Below are 20248 nucleotides of genomic sequence, written 5' to 3'. Positions count from 1 at the left end.
ATCGAATATAAACATTCGATAATTTCAGCATAGCAACTAGCAGGTTGTAGCTGTAAATTGCTATGATTTCAGTGTTGAGCTGCCGAAGGTGATTCTAGTGCTGGATTCCGAGTGAAAATTATTCAAACGAGTGAAACCTGCCTGTTATTTTTACATCTGTGTACTTATTCCCGGTTATGGTCGGACGTTGGTACGGCAACATACGGCAGTGTGCACTAATGGCTGCCGACTATGAGCCTACTTCGGAAGGTTGTGAAAGCAGAAGCGGAAAGTACTGCTGCATTCCCGAATGCACGAGCACAAGTACGAAAGGCAGGCCCAACATCTCCAAAATACCTACCATTACTGGAAAGCAGTTTGGAGTGGCATTTGTGAAACCAATCAGATTCAAATTTATAATCTTATGAGCAAGCTGTCAACCAACTTGTTTCACTGAGCAGTGACAATCAATGAACGATTGACTGCATCAGAAATATGTGCAATTTCCGATTGACCTATCGCCGAACACTATCGGTTTGTAGGTTCTGCATTGAGTGAGACATCACCTGCATTGTCGAAGTACCTGCTCACCATGGACAAGTGGTTCGATTCAATGAATGCGGGATTTCAAGGTTCCAATTTCAAACCACAGCACCGGCCATATTATTCGGTTAATGATGACTGATTGATTTGGCTTAAACAATAATTCCTGGCTTATCTAAATTATTGGCGAGTTCAGGCTGAAACAAGATGAAACAAGGGTGATGTGAATCCATCACTTATGATGCTGAGCACTGCGACCGAACAAGGTTTACAAACTGCCACTAAATCCATAATTGCCATTGTAAAAGAGTGTTTGAGGATGGGGCTGACTATGTACTGCCCCGTAGAGTCGGCCAAGACCCACTCGATCTTATTTCGGTCATCAGAGACAGCAATGTGCACGTACAGACGCACCTTCTGTGGCATTATGCAGTGCCAATGCCCGATCAGCTGAGGTGTTGCGTGGAGCTTATTGATTTGAGTTCAAGTTTACAATAAATTCAACAGAAAATAAATTGTTACTTTATTGCAACGATAGTTACGAGACGTCGAAACAGGCACTTGAAAAGCATTCATGATATTCATTCTTTGAGCTTCTTTCGTATCGCTGCAGATCGCCTTTTGTTTAATGTGGTCTGTTTGTGTGTAGCTAATAAATACTTGAAGTTCATGTGTGTGAGTTCACACACACACAAATCTTGTGATGAGTAATATCAGCATTGATGACTGCTTGCTCGTCCATGGATTTAATATTAATTTGTTTACGGACTTCTACTTTTGCCGCAATCACAATTGTCATGAATCCGTGACTAGGCACGATAAAAATCGACGGTTCATTTTTTCATATTCGGGGCAAAGGGAACCGGGCTGCGATATCTGCGAAGATACCCACTTCACATCTTCACCGGAGAACTTGTGAAGTCCCCACTTTAGCAGCGCTCCGGATATTGTATTGTATTGTATTGATAGGCACAACACAGTGGGGGCTTATCGCCTTTCTAGGCCTTGTGCCCCACGACATGAATTTCATAAAGTTCATGGGTCTTTGCTTTTATTGTCTTGTTGGGAACGTCTTTATCATTCTCTCTCGCAGCCATCTTCATTGTCTCTCACTCCCATGCGTCCCCATCGTGGTCTCTGCTGTCGACTTATAGCACGGCTCACTTTCAGTCTGGACTTTTCAATGCACTACCGTAGTAGTGAGGTCGGCGATGAGGAGCCCAGAGAAATATCCGACACGTAGACGTTGGTCAGAACCGTGATTCGAACCAGCGACCATTGGTGTCGTGACTACAGCTCCGGATATGTACTGCAACACCTTTCTATCGTCGCCCGTAAGGGTCGAGTCGTTTGAGGCAGATCTCTGCTCCATTGGTGTTCGCAAACGTATTACTTGGGGAATGACTGCAGTCACGTCCTCTTGATCTCAACTTCCGTAGGGTCATGGTAGTGCACAGAATAAGTTTTGCGTAGCAACTCAATAAATTACGAGCTTATTCTGTTTCGTCCCGTGGATCTTAACAATGTCACTAGTCAGAGTTTCCCGGCGACCACTCGATATTTCCAGTTTTAACTCCGTTATGGCCTGTTCTATGATGTCTTTTACTGGTGGAAGAAGTTCATCGGTACCGGAGCCAAATAATATTTCCAAGAGTAACGGTACCGGACTTTCAATTAATTCAGCCGGAACAGAAATTTCATCATCCATCTGATAAATAAAATCTCAAGGTCAATTAAATTTCAATTGATAAAGCCTGTAAATTTATACGCCACTCGCTCATATCTATTCCTACTTATTTCTATACAGAATGTGACCAACGCGATTCGAACCGAAACAGCCCAGTTAACTTCTTTCCATTGTATATGTTTGATTTCACAGACAACTCCAAGTCGTTACGACACCCACCTATCTTTAAATTGCATCACAGTCGCGCGGTGTTTTGAAATGGAAGTTATCAACAATGAACTGAACAGGATTTCAAAATGTTCACAAAAAGGCTAATTGTCGCACTGTTAAAAGATAATATAAAATGATCTAGGATACTCACATCATCAAAAATCTCCAGTAATTGAACTTCACTCAACTCCATCTTGAGCAGATCACTCTGAGTTTATGGATACTTAGCAAAGTGTCGGCTGCAGCAAATGCTGAAACGGAGTAACACACTGAATCTGGTAGAAGCAGCGGAATCTGTCAACCCAACACCAGGTGGCAGTGCAAAACACAACTTCGCTTATGGAGTTTCCATGCCAGCTACGCTGTAAATTGCTATGGTTAGGGTATGTATTATATATGTCGCACGGCAATTTAGTAAACAAGACATTCTGGTGTTTTACGATAGGATTTTCCTCGATAAGATGTAATAGGCGGGCTTGACCCTACCGACAAGACCGTTTTTGGTTCGTTTCAACATCCCGTCTGTTCATTTCACGGAATGATGTATTTTGTATCGCATTATGTACCGCTACTCATCAGTCAGGCTCCTGGACCATATTCAGTGAAGCGGTAAACGATTCTGGGTCGCCATAGCAACCCATCAGAGTGGCTCGTTTTTGAGTTGACTGGAACCCGTGCGCGATCTTTAGGTCTGCAACAAAACCACCCGTATTGACGACGCATTGAATTGACAATGGCCAGACCAGAAAAGAATCAGCCGCAGGGTATGGAAGAGTACGATCTTGGCGCGCTATCGGATGAACAGCAAATTTCATTGAGCGAATACAAGGTGCGTACCACGCTGCCTTGCATCTATTGAAAATGCTTCGGTTATTCGGTATCAGTTCATTAGTAATTTCATCAATTCAAAACACTGCAAGATTGCGATACAATGAAAAGTTAGGAATATGTCAGAACGACTTGGAGCAGTGTTTTAAACAGACACATAGACCTAGGCTTAGAAGATGTAAATGATTCAACTTCAAAGGAAATTTTCCAGTGCAGCATATCAGATTTTGAATGGATCTATAGTCAGAGAAACACTGCACAAACTTTATCTCAAAGAATTTTGTATTAACTTCCTGCAAATCCACACAGCTGTAACGATAAGATACAGTATGCTTGCCAGATTAGGTAGGTATAGATTACCGTAATGGTATGCCAGTACATGAATAGCCACTTTCTGTGTACCACACACTTGACAGACTACCGTCATCTATTTCAACTGTATTGTATTTATCTAATTCCAGATTAAAACCCGTATGGGTAACGAAGACTACTTGCGACAACACCCAGAAATCAACGTTCTAACATCAAGCTTTTTAAGGCATGTATTGCACTTGAACACACGGCACAGCCCAGTGTAGTAATCAGAAACCTTCTTTCGCGTTAATTCAGGGAACTGCTACTGAGACGGCCGAATAACGTCCGCGAATTTGCCGCCGCCTATTTCACGAATCCAGAACTGCCATCAACAGAAAAACTGCACATGCTACATTCGGACGAGAGCCACGCTGCGAAACTTTCGGGCGAACTGTGATTTACAACGAGCGCTGGGATCATCACGGATCAACAATACACGCCAATACCTATGCATGTCTCTTCTTTTGAGTAAATCCGATTGCGCGCAAAGGATACATATTTGGCTGTGGATGAGAATATTTGACAGACTGCTATGAAATGGATATGTCTCATGTGTGGGACCATTTCTTTTACAATTCTGATTCACCTTAAAGACTGACTGGACTAGGTGCCTCTTACTCTTGGAAATCAGATGACAATATTAACCCGCATTTGCAGTTCTATATACCTCTGGTTTGGTACAAATTTCAAAATCATTGCATTACTCTGATTGCTTCTGACAATTCACATACAGCCACAGAATTACAATTAGAATTGCCGGTAATTATTACTCGTAACATCATGTAAACAGTCGGAATGCATAGAAAAATATATAAAAAGGAGCTTTCATAAGTTAATATTCTTCGTTGTCCGTGGAATCATCGTAGCAGCAAACGATCTCTTTGATGAATTCGAAAATATCGTCGTCTTCAGGTAACATCTTCTGTCCGAGCGGTAATACTCTTCGTTCGTTGTATTGACATAGCAACTTCCAAAGATCGTCTGCCATGATGATTAATATTAGTTATTGTGGGAGTAAAACTGGTTGTGCTGTGATTGCAGCACTGTTCAAAGATGAGAGTGCATTGTAGAGATGAATGTAGTCAGTCTCCACACCTTCTGCGCCATGAATGGCTTGGGCTAAACAATTATAGTGTCAATAACAAACATTTATGTCTAGTATAGTGACTCGAAGTTGTTGATTGGTTGTACCGCGGCTTCCAAAACATGCCACATCAGGCTATGCATGTACTGTGCACGGAAACGAAATTTCCGTGACTTGTGATCAGGGGCGGTCAGCAACAACGTACTTCTTTCTTGGAGTACTCAAGTATGTCTACTGCTCAAATCAGTTATGATTTTAGAACCATTATTCCCACTTGTCGTTGATTAGAAATTTATGTGTCAACGGTCAAACTACTTTGACGGCATCTGGTAGTGATCAAACAGCAGCATTTTCATAAAGTGCTGAGGAGTAGGTTAATTTGCCTGCTGCGTTACCGACATTGTTTTCTTCACGAATCCTCATTCTTTCATACTGTTAGTACATCGATTCATTTATCAGGTACTCGATATTTTCCGGCCCCTAACCATCGGCGATTACTCACCGACGCCGAGATCTTGCGAAGTAATGAAGCGGTGCATATCGTATATCGTTTCCATCAGCGCCGTATCGCCAAAAGTGAAATAGCAAATGTCCCGACAGACCGCGGCGGCTGCCATCATTTGAAGTAGGGCTGCGGGAGAGGAGAAAAAGTAGTGATGGATAAGATTTGACAAAGGTAAAAGCAATCAATCAGAATTGTTGGTATGGTGTGTGGTGTTGACTAAAAAAGGTCACCACTCGACTCCCGGATGACCCGCTCGAACGTCCGCATCACCTATTTCGCGACATTTAAGGATTTTCAGTAGACCCTGTCCATTCATTAGCCTAGCTGCAAAAGCTGTATAGGAGGACGAATTGCCAAAAAGGAGATTTTCAATTTCCTGAAAAGGACAAATCCTTCGAAACGAGTACGTATGGTAACCCTATGATACATTGATACAGTGGCTATTTCGTCCAGTTGCTAAGACAATTTCATTCACACTGTGACGCAATGATACCCCAAACCTACTTTCTACAAATACTGTAAGAAGTAAATAGTTTGCCCTAAAAATTCAAGTAAACGTCGAAGCAGCCTAAAAACAGTACCACTTGAATAAGTCTGTACCACAAAATTATTATGCTCATATTTTAACAGCTTCACGCTGAACCGTCGCAATTATGTGAAGGTAGCCACCTTTAAACACTGGATTACCACGAAACGCACCGCACCCCCAATTCCCAGTAGCGATTGCCGGTGCGTAGTCGGGGTTCACCGCGTCCTGGAACCCACAATATAATTTATTCAACTCCCGTCTCACGCTGCCGGCTTTGTATTGGTTTCGAGGTCTGAGAAACACAGTTGACATCGCAACACAACCCGTTTAACGCTCGACGAAATACTCAGACTCACTGAGAAAAATAGGTCGCGTCCAACGCCGCGAAATATGAAATTTTTCGACGCCAAGTGTCTCTCGTGTTCGAATCGACATGGTCGCCGTCGTACTTGAACTGATTCGAGTAACCCGTGTAGTTCGAGAACCTTTCAGCTCCTGCAAAACCAATGCGGTGAAATAAGATCCGTACGTGTTAATGATGCTCAAATGCAGCCATAGCTGGCTTTACCACAGCCTTTTGATCACAATACCTCAATTTAGAGCAAAAGAAATACAGAAATGGAATTTATAGATTTGGAAAAGTGTGCCTGTGCACCTTTGACAAAGGGATGGTGTCAAGGGGCTGTCGGATAAGTCTTTGATGCCACCCGAGCGCAGTTAGTAGCTACCAGGGCAAAATATCACTGAAACAGCTATTAAGAGAGAAGCAGACCAGCTTCAAAGTAATTTTGGCAGGGTTGTAATGACTCGAGTCACGATTTTCTGATGACTAGACTTGACTCGAGTCATTTTCTCAAAATACGGAAATGACTCGACTCGAGTCAATCTGTGTATTGACTCGACTTGGACTCGAGTCATTGCCCATGACTCGAACAAAGTCATATCATTCGAGACTCGGACGGTCAAGACCGACATTTCATTGTCATTTCGAAGAACAGTAAAGTAACCAGCCTATTGGGATTTCATATATTGGTACTTGTACTTGAAAATGCGACCAGAAACTGTTAAAAGTGAGGAAAATATATATATTATAAATGCGAACCATTCGATATCATCAAACAGAGTTATATAAGTGGGTTTAACAGGACTTTAACTGGAAACTGAGCAGTCAACACAATGACTTGGACTCGGACTCGAAGTCATAATAGCATGACTCGGACTCGAACCCCTGTTCGATGACTTGGACTCGGACTTGACTCGGTGGTGAATTGAACATGACTCGACTTGACTCAAGTGAAAACCATAAAAGTGAGATTGACTTGTGACTCGGAGCTTTGTGACTTGGTTACAACCCATGAATTTTGGGTGTGTTTCTTACCAATGTGTTACGAAAAATATTGACAATGAGCCTACGTTACTGATGTGGAACGGCTAAATATGTGGCAGTAAAAGTGAGAGCAGTCTAAAACATAACTACCCTAGTATACAGCACAAGACAGCCAACGATTTTATCAAGTGGCCAGTAAAATTGAAAAAATATATCATCTTTGCACAGCCCCACCCTAAATGCGCGCATGAAAAAGGATGGTTTCCTAATCCACAAATCTCACCCGTGACGAAAACACATTCGTTATCGTCCATAACTTCGGAAAACAGCCTCGAAACGATCAGTTCCGGAAATAACACAAAAAGAATTTCTTCCTGAACCATTCCCGAGCTCAAAACCCCGCCGCCGATAAACTTATTCGCAAAGTCCACTCGTAGCATCCCCGCGCCGTCGTCTTCGATGAAACCTTCCGACGTCACGTGCACGTCGCACAACTTAGAGGGACTCTTGCTCCAGACCGGGAAGTCTTTCAGAGCGCGTCTCTCGAAAGTGACGGCTCCGGAGGGCACTGAAAGGCGAAGTTGTCACTGGTTAGCAGAGGTGGTCAGTAACGAAGCACTTCAAGTAGATTTTGCAAGAGTTGTCACCAAGTCGCAAGTCAATTTGGCTTTTATAGTTTTGACTCGAGTCAAGTCGAGTCGTTTTCATTTCCCTGCCGAGTCAAGTCCGAGTCCGAGACCAAGGGGTAGAGTTCCAGTCAGTGTTTATTGTTCAGTTCACTGGTTGAGGAACTACAGCGGTAACCGAATAAGGTCTTGAGAATTGCAGCTATTGGTAGTGTATCAAGTCATTTTGGATAAGTAAAGAGAGAGTGAGAGAGAGAGATTTTATTACTTCGCCAACCGAAACAAAAGTAAACAGATTGAGCATGTAAAAAAATACCCAAAAGCAAAAACACAATAATATTAGTGTGTAACTGACTGAATAATGGCAGCGTGGAAACCAAGTCACAAGTCAATCTCACTTTTATAGTTTTGACTCGAGTCAAGTCGAGATATTTTCAATTCACCACAGAGTCAAGTCCAAGTCCGAGTCATGGTATTATGACTCGAGTCCGTCATTGTGTTGACTGCTCAGTTTCCGGTTCCAGTCTTGTCAAACCCGCTTTCTACAACTCCGTTTGGTGATATCGAATGGCTTGCATTTATTTTATGCTAATTTTTCTCACTTTTATCAGTTTCTGGTCGCATTTTCAAGTACCAGTACCGATAGACGAAATCCCAATAGTGTTGTTACTTTACTATTTTCTGAAATTACAATGAAATATCGGTCTTGGCCTTCTGAGCCTCAAGTCAATATACAGATTGACTCGAGTCGAGTCATTTCCGTAGTTCGAGAAAATGACTCGAGTCAAGTCGAGTCATCAGAAAAGCACGACTCGAGTCATTACAACCCTGTATAACGGTACAGATGGGTGCCAGCGATATGATGCTTAAGATCTTCATGTCAAGCCGGAACCCTGGAGATTTTAGCAGTAGCAATAGTAGCATAGTAGGGAGGAGGCATGTTGTCATTTCGATTAACAGCTAAAAGTGTGTGAGCTTTTGACAAAATGCCTGCGTTAGACTACTCCGACTACCCTGAAATTTCAAACATCACCGCCAAGTCTAATACTCACTTTCATTAACCACTCTTTCGAAATAGTGCAGTAGCGTCTTCAATTTCTCAACATGATGCCCGATCGGTCGGCAGGAGCCCTTCCCGATTAATAATCTTGAAACAAACGTCAAACAGTCATCCCTACAGCAAAACAAATCGACAATGAACCAAACCTGTTGAAGTTGATAGTCGGATAGTTTGCGTATTCCGAGTCGGGATTGCTCGAATTCCTCCGAGGGAACGTGCAGAAAAATGCGTTGGCCAGCAAACAGGCGCACTGCTGTTGACTGAGGGTGAGGCAGCGCGTCCGCTGAGCGGTGAGTAACGGAATGGGCTGTAACAAAAATTCAAATGAGTGACTGACCGTAAGCAATGTTAAAACGTGGTCAAGTGGACAGTGCTGCTACTGTACTGATTTTCAAGTACCAGTAGTGATTTCCAAGACATGTCAAAACTGCTTCAATTGGATGCAGAAAATGCAAGTTTTGAAGAGCTTCTTGGAGGTGAAGTACTTCAACAGACAATTGAATCGTATATTCATATTGAAATGAGCCCGTATATTTTCGGCTGACACTCGTCAGGGGTAATGGTCAGCAACTAGTAGAGAATTCCAAAGAACATCTGATATCAACAATCGTAGCACAAAATATGACGCCACCAGCATGAAATGTCGAATACGAGAGTGTTCAATGTATTATTTTTAGAAAAGTAAATTCGAGAAGCTTCTTTTAGGTACAGAACTTCAATGTACAATAGAATCGTATATTCACGTTTAAATGAACCCAAATATTTTTGGCTGGCACTCGTCAGTGATAATCGTCAGCAACTAGTAGAGAATAGCAGAAAATATTCGGGTTCATATCAATATGAATAACTTATACTATACCAAAGTAGATTTGGCCGAGGGGAAGTATACATTTAGCAGTTAATCGGTAACTACTGTGTATGTTTTTTACTCGAAATGACTGATGATAACACTATAGATAGGTACAGCGTTGATGTGCAGGGGATATTTCACGCGATTTTCACGACGACTTCATTCTTAAAAGTGATGCAAACACATGTTAAAAACACTTTATACTTTTCCAAATCGAAAGTGTGAAAATTCAGTGGTTTTTCCTAAAAAATGTAGAAGTGGAAGAGCAAGAACTAGCAGCACAAAACACAAGTATAGAGAAGATAATGTATCACTGACAAGCCACTTGAAATCCATTACACATTCCTGCGACTTTTTAGTCTTGATCATAGAGCTAATTACACTCGAAGATCGCTACAGCTACAAACAAACCGCTCAAATCAAATCATACTTGCGTAATCAAGCTGGGCAACGAGAGAGCCAGCTTTATCATGCCCGGCAATGTCTTCTTGAAAAACGCATTCCTTTCGCTCTCCGTAAACACATCGTTCACAAGGGCGTCCAGGGCGTTGAACGGTTGGTTGAGCCTCACGTTGTAAGACTTGATTGCCGTCTGAAAATAGTTAGATGTTGGCGCGATGTGTTGTATAGATACCTTCATTCAAATAGTGAAAGATATGTCTAAATTGACGCGTTTTAAGATTGCAAATGTAATTTAAATTCGTCTGAAATCAGATCGGCAAGAGCAAGCAACTGGAAATAGTTCTAATGCCTCGCAAATACTTTTCAAAAACAGAAGAAATTGAGTGGCTTACAATAAAAGACACAGCAAAGGTAACAGAAATGTGACTGTATCGCTGTTTTATTATCACAATTGCTACAATAAAACAGTCTTCTTTATGGCTTGATATGTTAGCAGCAACCAGCAACTATTTCTACTATGTGTTCGAGTTTGGTTCTAAAATCATTAAGTAAGTGTTGGACGTTTGGCTAAATTTTTCATTGGCAGCTAAGCTGTGCAGACGGTGTCTTACAAGAGCTTAATGTCAAAGTGGCAGCACTCTAAGGAAGCAGTATAGTTAAGCTACAATTGTATGGGCCAGATGTAGATGATTACAGTAGCGGAAAAGCCATAAAAAGTGACAAGGCAATTTACTTCTATAAAACAATGAAGCTATTGATAATATCATTTTGTGAAATTACTTTGTAAGAATGTAATGTCGTTAAGGTGCATATGCACAAGCAGAACCATGAATAATAACCAGAAATTCAGCATTTATTCATGGTGTAGAAATACGTAATGCTGAATGCATATTAAACCATGTAATATAATGCAGACATACCTCCAACTTCTTTACAGTAGAGAAATCATCAAACAATGCGTTTTCAATCAGTTCCCATCTGTTCGTGAGACCTTTACCACTCTTAGGGAACAAATTCTTCGGCGAACACGGCAATTTAACATGAACCGAGTCCCACGCGTCTATGTATGTGCCGTGACTTGGCGGAGGTGGACCAATATCGAAGTAATCTGTCTGTAAGAAATGCATTTGATGACCCCAGGTATTGCACAGAGAGGTGTTAAAGTACTTAAACATGAGGACAAGCATTGCAGAAAATTTCTCCGAAAAAACAGTACTTGAAGTAGGGAATATCAAGACATACTAAAACTATCAAGTAGAAATATAAGACAAAGGGTCTAAAAAGTACCAAAGTAAGTAGTCTAAAGATCGGGATACAGCATTGCATCGTCAATCACTGTTCTAAAAGCGTCTTCATTACAAGGGTTGAGACTAATGTGTATTTCGCCTTACAGTGACAGAAATTTTTGAAACTATGATATCACACCGGCCAGCGTTATATCGACAAGCTGTCGAACAATATTTCACCGAGAACAGGACGACGTGTGTTTTTGTCCTTGATGTTTTTGCGGCATATACACCGACTCATTACATACGTACACACAATCTGTAGCATATAACGAAACAGGCTATATTATGCACCAGAAAAACTACACGTCAAGCTCCTTCATAAATACCTTCCTCTTACATCAAATAGAACCTTGTGATATTTTGTCTGTTCCAATTTAGGCAAGGGAGCAAGACAGTCTGGTGCGGTTTTCAAGTCTTGTTTATTCATCCCCTTCCATTTCACCGAATTGTCCTCGTCAGGCGGCTATAAAACACAATAACATATGTAAACCGATGTGGAGCTGGTACAGTAGCAGCAGTGAAATAGACAAGATATTATAAAAGAATGGCACATAATAATCACTATTTCAGATACACATTCCAGATATGTGCGTTCAACAAGGTTAGTGATCTCTTTGCAAATTACTGTACGATGGACCTTGTGATAGTAAAACTCATTAACTAAGACTATGATTTTCAGTAGCATGATACCCACACAATTTTATTTGGTCTATCACAGAGGTCACCAACACGAGGCCCGCGGGCCGCATGCGGCCCTCGAGGTTCTATTTTGCGGCCCGCGACCTGATTTCGTAATTTCGGAAGAACGATTAGTAAAACATTTTGAAATGCTGAAATTTAGTTTTGTTGAAACATATTGTTGTTGTTGTTCGAAATAAGCTATTCGTAAGCTATTCGTAAGCTATTTGTAACCGTGTTCTCCTCATCACGAAAGAAATTTGTTTCTGGTAGGCCTACGTGTGGGTGAATCCAATATCTTTCCACCATACTGACAATCCTGATGGGATGTCAAGAAATAATAGCATGCAAGAAAGGGAACTAATAACAGTTGGCCCACCCAAAGATGCAGCAGCAGCACAGCATTCATAATAACTTCCCTAAATTTTCGAAGACACCCCATTAGGGTGGAGTGAAAAATGGAAAATTTTGAATTTCAAAACGGACACTTGATATGTGGTGCCAAATTGAAAAAAAATAATTTCTATAATAATTTTGGGTTCGTGCACCCTCTAGTGGTCGTGCAATTGCACCGAATGAGCCAAAAATAGCTAATTTCGCTATATATTTATGACCGCTTCCGCTAGAAAGCTGATTTTGGGCTCAAAAGATGCGGAAGCAACAAGTTTCTATCTCACTTCCACAGAACTTTGTCTTGAAAATGAACAGAAAAAAAGTTACGAGCAAATTATTGATTTTTTGACCATTTTTTCGGTAAAATTAGGCACTGAAGCAGGGTACGAGGCCAAAAGCATGTAGTGATCGATCTTATGACTGACAACTCCATATTGGAAACACATAAATTGCTAATTCATATTGAAAACACAAAACCATCAATTCCATATTGAAAAAAGATATATTTCGAAGATGATTTCACTACCAGAGTATTAGTCTGCACAAACTTTGAAATCTTGTTTTGTATTAAAGGATTTCATCTGTTTTTGAGACTTCAGTTTCTCTCTGATTAAGTCATCTCTACGTTTAAATCCCGACACATGGGCAGATGCTTTGGTCACCACTTATACGTATCTTTCCACTGCCTGGTTGTGCCAAGGATGTTTGAGAAGATGACCTTAGATTTTCCATCTCGAGATATGGTGAGTTTTTGATTGCTGGTGGCTGTTCCATATCTTTTAGATTCAAGTTGACAATTTATTGCTAGGATTTGGCCTTGATGTTTATAATTGGGATTTTAAACAATCTGATTCTAGTGTCAACGTTGTTTTTATGTTTCATTTCATTAACATACCCTCCTTCAAAGCCGCCAATTGGAATCTGGTATTCTGCTTGATCTGCTCATAGTTGTAATCTTGCAAGTCTTCCGAGGGCTTCATCATCATCACCGAGCATTCCCAAAAGACATTATCCGGATGTGCAGAATATGCTTTTTCTTGTAGCAAAGGTAGTGCAAGGTTGCGAATTCGTGTATCAGAAAGCTTTGTAATATGGGAAACTATGTTGCACAAGTTTTTAGCACCATCAACAATGGAATTGTGCCGTTTTATTTCAAACCATGACGGAAAATAAAACTCCATGCAGAATTAAGCAAGATAGTACAGATTGCTTGATGGATGACTCTGTCGCACATGTATGCTATGTATAGAACCTCAAAAAATCTGGAAATCTGAACTATCTTACTCAATTCTGCATGGAGGTTTATTTTCCGTCATGGTTTGAAATAAAAAGGCACAATTATGGATGACTCAGTCCCACATAGAACATGCCGAATTTTGAGTTTCTATGTGCGACAAAGTCATCCATCAAGCAATCTGAACTATCCTGCTCAATTCTGCATTGAGGGTTATTTTCCGTCATGGTTTGAAATAAAAAGGCACAATTCCATTGTTGATGGTGCTAAAAACTTCTGCAACATAGTTTCCCATGTTACAAAAGCTTTCTAATACACAATTCGTAACCTTGCACTATCTTTGCTACAACAAAAGGCATGTTTTGCACATCTGGGAATGCTCGGTGATGATGATGAAGGCCTCAGAAGACTTGCAAGTCTATAACTATGAGCAGATCAAACAGAATATCAGATTCCAATTGCCGACTTAGAAGGAGGATATGTTAATGAACCGAAACCTAAAAACAGTGTTAACACTAGAATGAGATTGTTCAAAATCCCAGTTATAAACCTCAAGGCCAAGTCATACCACCGAATTGTCAACTTGCATCTAAAGATGCGGAACATCCACCAGCAATCAAAAGCTTTACATATCTTGAGCTGGAAAATCTAAGGTCATCACCATTAAGGATCAATCATCCTTGGCACAACCAGGCAGTGGAAAGAGACGTTAAAGTGGTGACCGAAGCATATGCCCATTGCCCATGTGTCGGGATCTGAACGTAGAGATGGCCTCATCACACAAAGACTGAAATCTGGAAAGCAGATGAAATCCTTTATTACGAAACAAGATTTTAAAGTTTGTGCATACTAATACTCTGGTAGTGAATTCATATTCGAAATATATCTTTTTTCAATATAGAATTTATGTTTTTGTGTTTTCAATATGGATTTGCAATTTATGTGCTTTTAATATGGAGTTGTCAGTCATAAGATCAATCACTACAAGCTTTTGGCATCATAGCCACTGCTTCAGTGCCTAATTTTACCTAAAAACAGCCTAAAAATCAATAATTTGCTTGTAACTTTTTTTCTGTTCATTTTCAAGACAAAAGTTCTATGGAAGTGAGATAGAAACTTGTTGCTTCCGCATCTTTTAAGCACAAAACCAGCTTTCTAGCATAAGCGGTAATCAATATATAGCGAAATTAGCTATTTTTGGCTCGTTCGGTGCAATTGCACGACCACTAGAGGGTGCACGAGCCCAAAATTATTATAGAAATAATTTTTTTTTAATTTGGCACCACATATCAAGTGTCCGTTTTGAAATTCAAAATTTTCCATTTTTCACTCCACCCTAACACCCCATGCATCAACTATACCGCTGAATTGGATCACATGGGCTGACAGAGGATAAATATTTGATAGTAATATGTGAAACTTGTATTAACGACGAAATTCACTCAAGAATATGAAAAAAAATCCGCGCCTTGCGCGACTAGCCAACGAATACCTGCTTGTTCATAACATGATTACTCAGGATTTTAGTGCGCAAAGTAAGTCGATATTAGTGAATAGATTAGTCCGGAGTTCACCGGCAATGGAAAATGGACATTGACAGTTTAACGTGGGTATTTGGCCTACAGTTAGTTCATTACGACTATGCACTAGAATGCGGCCGTAGCCAACATAAGTAATCGAAATACGGCCGTGAATAGAAAGAAAGTTGGCCACATCTGCTTTAGTTGCTGAAAATTGTTGTCAGGTATTGTGCGCAGCTCACAGTTCACAATAGAATGAAAGTGATGATCGTGATTTTTGTTGTAGGCTATTTGCATTCTTCAATAAAATAATATTTCTTTTGCGGTAACTATGCCCGTCGCCCATATTAGAGAGAACAGCGTTGTACTGACGTAGAGTTATCAAAACGTGGCTGTTAAACTATGTGTTTCCTATTTCATCTCGATATTGAAGTAATGCGGCCCGCGGCCTCTACAAATTTTGAAAAGTGGCCCGCGACCCGTTTTGAGTTGGCGACCCCTGGTCTATCAAATAGGCCTACATAACATTATCGAAATGAGTTTATTTATTGACTTGATACACTACAGAAGCAAGAAATTCTACACAGAAAAATTCAATATTGTTGAACCTTGAACCAATACCTGCGAATCTATGCCGAGATCAAAATCTGGCGTCGGAAATGTATCAGCAAACATGTCCGGACTGTCATATATTAAAAGAGTGTCGTCTTCCTTTATCCTGGAACATAGTTTTGAAATGAGAACTTTTCTTAATAACGTACGGTTGCTTTGTACTGGTACACACTTGTTTGCAGGCGTCGTCACAGGTTTCAACGACATTTCTATAGATGAGTTTGATACGGCATCGTCTTCTTCCACAATGTTTTGGTTCAAAAATTTCCGACAGCGTTCACTTTTTTCTGCTATTATAGCCTCCACTAAATCCTGACTTCCTTGAGATAGTCTGAAACAAAGTTACATACAATTTAGTACTAACTGAACTAAAAATGACCGATATAAGATAATAGCACAGAAACTATACCTACCCAATTAGGCAGTGAAACACCAATTTTATAGGTACTAAGCAGAGCTTGGTGGTACTGAAACATATTTCGAAAAAAAAAATTTGAAACTGACATGGCAAGTTATATTAGGCTATGCGGTAGCTGCAGACGTGCAGCTGATGAGGAGTGTCATCAGGAACTGACTGAAATTGAGCTTGTGCATTTTTTTCTTCATCAAAGTTCATTATTGATTTATTGATGTTGGACATTTTTCCTTGTTTCGAGAAGATGCAAGAACCCAGTTAATCCTTTAGTTCTTTTAAGATTGCAGAGGACCTTGAATGACTTTGATCAATGTATTTTCATTTGCCACACCACATGAAACGTGGGGCAATTGCTCAATGCTCAAGGCAAATATGATGTCACCTTGGCTAAATCTCAAAACTTTTAGTGTGATCAATAAGTTGCAATAAGACCCTTCACGAAGCAATGATATGCTGTTAGGATAGCATGGTCAAAATGGTTTGTCACCGCTTGCCTAGCGGACTTGAACTACTAGAAAATTTCCCGCTTTTCCACATAAGATTAATATTAGAATTATAGCTACACAGTATTCCAAATAAGAGTAGAGCTAGAATTATGGCTATACAGTATTTTTCAAATCACATTCAAATTAGAATTATAGCTGCACAGTTTTTTTTTCAAAATTAGACGTTGATTCCCGTGAGCATGAGATTCAGCAAATGTCTGTACAGCAAGCTTGGCTCGTTTCGCACTATGCAGTTTCCTGTAGCCTTCAGAGCAGCGGCTCCCAAGCGGGCGCCAGCTACAAATTGGGCGATTCGGGGCACGATTCGGGGCGCCGCAGAGAGTAAAAGTGGGCGCTATGGACTATAGAAAATTGTCTGTGCAAGTGTGCACTCAAGTCACATTTATGAATATGCTACTGTAGCCGACTTCGACTTCAATCAGAAAGCGTCACCAACACTCTCAGCCAAGCAATCAATCAAGTAAGAAAGACTAATTATCCAACATAGTGACATTTACTGAGTGCAAATTATGAACACACATTCAAACACATGAACGAGGACGATGAAGGTTTGGGCGAATATTGCAACCAAACAAAGATGAAAGTTGTGACTGACAAAACACACATAATGTGTATCGCGCAGCCAATGAATTAGAACAACGGTTCCTAATCTGGGCTGAAGTCCTCCTCAGGGGGGTGCGAGAGAGTTTTCGGGTTCACTCGAGGAACTTCATTTTTCTGGCACAGTGACAATTTTCTGCAATGGCGATTCCTCCGAAACTCTTCCAAGAAAACATTTACTCGAGAAGTAGAATCAAAATCATTCATCGTGGTGAAACGACGTTTGAAAGTGTAAATACATAGTTCGCTGCGTTTTGCCTTTCAATTGCGTACGTACTTGATGCCACATTATTTCAAAAGGGTATGCGGTGAAGCTTACGATACAGGTGCGCAAGTCTAAAGGGTGCGCAGTTAAAAAAGTTCAAGAACTCCCGAATAAGATAAACATAGAAATCTGTGCGCCAAGCAGTGACTGTGCAATGTAAAAAAAATTGTCGGAGGTAGGAGGGGGTTAGGGGGCGTTTGATACCTAGTTTGCAGCTTGAAGGTCATGTAAAAAGTGTTTGGGGAACACTGATTCAAAGGAAAACCAGTAATGAGATTGCGAATTAAAATTACAGCATAGAAACACTTCACAAATTAGATTATAGTTAGAGCAAAGAAACATTTTAGAAATTAGATTACAATTAGATTACCACCATCTCATTCTTATTAGTTGAATTAGATAACTAGGATTATCTAGTTGACCAAGTCTGCTAGTGTCAGGCTTATGTCTCGAAGAGCAGCAGTGACAATTATTGATGTACAAAACTATAGATAGGTGAAAAAGATATACGAACTTGTCACTGGTATCTCCGTCAGCTTTATCCTGCGGCCGTTCGATGTGATCATTGCATTGTTTATTTGTTTCTTCGAAAGACAATTCCTGTGTAATATTGTTAGTTTCACTGGATTTCTGTTCCACTGAAACCTTTTGGGGACCATCACCAACTTTATTTTCCATTTCGATACCGTCAGATGAGGTCCGTTCTGATTTATTTGAAGTACATCTTTTCTTCTGCGCAGGTTGAAATAAGTCAGTTATGGACAGTTGCCGCAATTTCTTCTTGGATCCAAAAGAATTTTCATAAAAACTCATGGTGTTTATATAAATTTCTAATCATGACTCCAGTGCATAGTTATAGTCTAAAAAATTTCAACATAAAGAACAAAACTTGGTTCAAAGAAAATGTAACTGATAAAATGATGCATTATTGCCACTTTAATAATGACAGCAAAAGGTACGTTTGTTATCTTCAAGTGTTGGCAGTATTTTGAACATTGCAGTGATTGCTTTTCCATGCGGCAGTTTCGGTTATTGACAACCATTTCGAAAATTCGGGCCACATCCATGATATTATTGTAGTGCCCATGACTGATATTTTGGAAAGAATATCTTTTCAAGATATGAGGTAAAATAACGCAAGAAATCACGAGCCATAATGCATATCAATAAGGAGGAATATGATTGACAGTAGACCTCGTAGAGAGTGAGGAAATGGCACTGATTGTTCGATTCTATGAGATCGAATAATCTTTTGGCAAGCATTATTGAAATACATTGTCCCAAAGTCCCTTGAATAATTTCCAAAATGTTACTATGCAATAGTGGATGATATTTCAAACTCGGACAGGTGCCGATATTTTCTCAAAATCTCAGCAGCATAGGAGGGAAGTGTCGTGGATTAAGCTTACAGCGGCGATTCACCGAATTTTTCCAAATTTACCGTTGAAGACATAGAATTATTGAAAATTGTGAATGAAAATTCAGGAAATTTCCAAATTTCCAGTTAACATTCATTATATATAATTATAATTACGGCAAAAGTTGTTCCATCACAGGCCTCCAGCGGTGGCCTGTTTCTGCAAACATAACACATTGCAACTTGTAAGTGAAATTGTGGTATTGCATTTCACCATTTTGTGTGTGACAAATGGCAATACTCGATATTGCTTCTGATGATATTCTCAGTGTGCCAATCCCAAATGTTTGTCATCGCTGATTAAAAATTGTCTTCCTATAATATTGCATTTCCTTTATGCTTTCCTTTATGTCATCCAGAGCACGGTGAGATTCAGCTTTTTTAGGAGCTCTTTTATAAACTTCAGGATACCATCTGCGACATAATTCCTTCACGGTGCTCACATCGACAATGCGGTAATGAAGATGACTGGATAGACGTGGCATGTACTTGTCAATGAATCTTTTATCAACATGGATCGAGTTCCCAGCGATGGGACATTCTTTTGGCTGTGTGTGCTTCTGAACAAATTTGAGGACTGTGTGCTCCGCATCTTTAATCCTTATTTTACTTTCACGGACTGCTTTCGTCAGGCCTGAACTGCCATGGTGTTGTTTACACCAATCACCCATTCCGTCCAGCACTTCGTCTGGCACGTTTATAATCAGATTGGGTCCCTCCGCTATCACGTTCAAATCCTGGTCCGTGACAATACACGCGATCTCGATGATTTCATCGCGGTTTATGTCTAGACCTGTCATTTCCAAATCTACCCAAATCAAGCGCTGTCTCGGCGACGACATCTTTAATTCTAAACTATTTATTCTGATACTGTTGTCAATGCAGTCGAGGCGCGAACTGTTTGTGCCTCCCGTGCTCAGTGATCTATCGCGCGAATCGATTCGTTTGGTGTTCGCAACGATTCGAAGTTGTCCGATTGATCGGTAAAAGAATATACAAAACTGAGACAGCCGAACAGTAGAGTTTAGCATACCCCGTATTTGCACGCAAACAAACAGCTGGACTGCGGGAAAGTGCGGCGACATTGGATGGCGTTGTCGGTGATTATAAATCATCGGTGATATCACGTTTATTTCAAAGCTGTATTGCAGCACAAAATATGGACGCATTCTCATCACGGCACACGCAGTAACGCACCAACGCAGTTTTTCACGGAATCTACAGTGGCAGCAAATGATTGTCTTTGTCGTATATCCGTAGCCCCTTGGTTAAGAGTTACGTACGGTAGATATGGAAGTAGATAGAATGGTGATTTCTGCAACTTGTGACAACACT

General features: G+C 40.4%; 3 protein-coding genes and 2 long non-coding RNA genes across 7 annotated transcripts; 2 read left to right on the top strand and 3 right to left on the bottom strand.

Annotated features, from left to right (window-relative positions):
* Window positions 1-1823: 1823 nt before the first annotated feature.
* On the bottom strand, window positions 1824-2794 carry LOC145458822 (uncharacterized). Of its 3 annotated transcripts, XR_013921196.1 has the most exons (3): window positions 2571-2794; window positions 2152-2230; window positions 1824-2107 (listed from the first exon to the last, which is right to left on the bottom strand). It is a non-coding gene; the product is annotated as an uncharacterized LOC145458822 (long non-coding RNA). The 3 variants fall into 3 exon arrangements; XR_013921197.1 differs by having other exon boundaries at window positions 1824-2230; window positions 2429-2794; XR_013921195.1 differs by having other exon boundaries at window positions 1824-2230.
* A 269-nt stretch (window positions 2795-3063) lies between these two features.
* On the top strand, window positions 3064-4086 carry LOC145458821 (RIIa domain-containing protein 1-like). The gene is made up of 3 exons (XM_080337318.1): window positions 3064-3248; window positions 3709-3785; window positions 3857-4086. The coding sequence occupies exons 1-3, from the start codon at window positions 3153-3155 to the stop codon at window positions 3996-3998; spliced, it is 315 nt and encodes a 104-aa protein (XP_080193444.1). The 5' UTR covers window positions 3064-3152; the 3' UTR covers window positions 3999-4086.
* Window positions 4087-4342: 256 nt separating this feature from the next.
* Window positions 4343-18309, bottom strand: LOC145458814 (poly(ADP-ribose) glycohydrolase-like). The gene is made up of 13 exons (XM_080337308.1): window positions 18011-18309; window positions 15883-16041; window positions 15720-15816; window positions 11611-11736; window positions 10905-11096; window positions 10013-10174; window positions 8879-9039; window positions 8725-8819; window positions 7330-7614; window positions 6076-6214; window positions 5860-6011; window positions 5188-5316; window positions 4343-4582 (listed from the first exon to the last, which is right to left on the bottom strand). Exons 1-13 carry the CDS (start codon window positions 18307-18309, stop codon window positions 4434-4436), a joined length of 2145 nt encoding a protein of 714 aa, XP_080193434.1. The 3' UTR covers window positions 4343-4433.
* On the top strand, window positions 11732-16073 carry LOC145458826 (uncharacterized). The gene is made up of 2 exons (XR_013921201.1): window positions 11732-11993; window positions 15614-16073. It is a non-coding gene; the product is annotated as an uncharacterized LOC145458826 (long non-coding RNA).
* Window positions 18310-18355: 46 nt separating the features above from the next.
* On the bottom strand, window positions 18356-20222 carry LOC145458820 (oligoribonuclease, mitochondrial-like). Its single transcript, XM_080337317.1, has one exon. The coding sequence runs from the start codon at window positions 20086-20088 to the stop codon at window positions 19204-19206; it is 885 nt and encodes a 294-aa protein (XP_080193443.1). The 5' UTR covers window positions 20089-20222; the 3' UTR covers window positions 18356-19203.
* Window positions 20223-20248: the final 26 nt, after the last annotated feature.

The sequence above is a fragment of the Botryllus schlosseri genome, chromosome 16, assembly GCF_051294905.1.
Source record: "Botryllus schlosseri isolate E-star chromosome 16, Bs_hap1, whole genome shotgun sequence".
NCBI classification, from domain to species: domain Eukaryota; kingdom Metazoa; phylum Chordata; class Ascidiacea; order Stolidobranchia; family Styelidae; genus Botryllus; species Botryllus schlosseri.
The sequence above is the reverse complement of the archived record's forward strand: the minus strand, read 5'-3'. Positions and strand labels throughout refer to the sequence as shown.

Bases quoted from the DNA above. Each gene is read 5' to 3' on its own strand.
- LOC145458821 (XM_080337318.1), top strand. From the start codon at position 3,153: ATGGCCAGACCAGAAAAGAATCAGCCGCAGGGTATGGAAGAGTACGAT. The intron at 3,249-3,708 runs GTGCGTACCACG...ATCTAATTCCAG, and splicing joins TTTCATTGAGCGAATACAAG to ATTAAAACCCGTATGGGTAA. The intron at 3,786-3,856 runs GCATGTATTGCA...GCGTTAATTCAG, and splicing joins CTAACATCAAGCTTTTTAAG to GGAACTGCTACTGAGACGGC.
- LOC145458814 (XM_080337308.1), bottom strand. From the start codon at position 18,309: ATGAGTTTTTATGAAAATTCTTTTGGATCCAAGAAGAAATTGCGGCAA. The intron at 5,317-5,859 runs GTGGCTACCTTC...CCTCTCCCGCAG, and splicing joins TGGTAATCCAGTGTTTAAAG to CCCTACTTCAAATGATGGCA. The intron at 4,583-5,187 runs GTGAGTAATCGC...TCATCATGGCAG, and splicing joins TTCGCAAGATCTCGGCGTCG to ACGATCTTTGGAAGTTGCTA.
- LOC145458820 (XM_080337317.1), bottom strand. From the start codon at position 20,088: ATGAGAATGCGTCCATATTTTGTGCTGCAATACAGCTTTGAAATAAAC.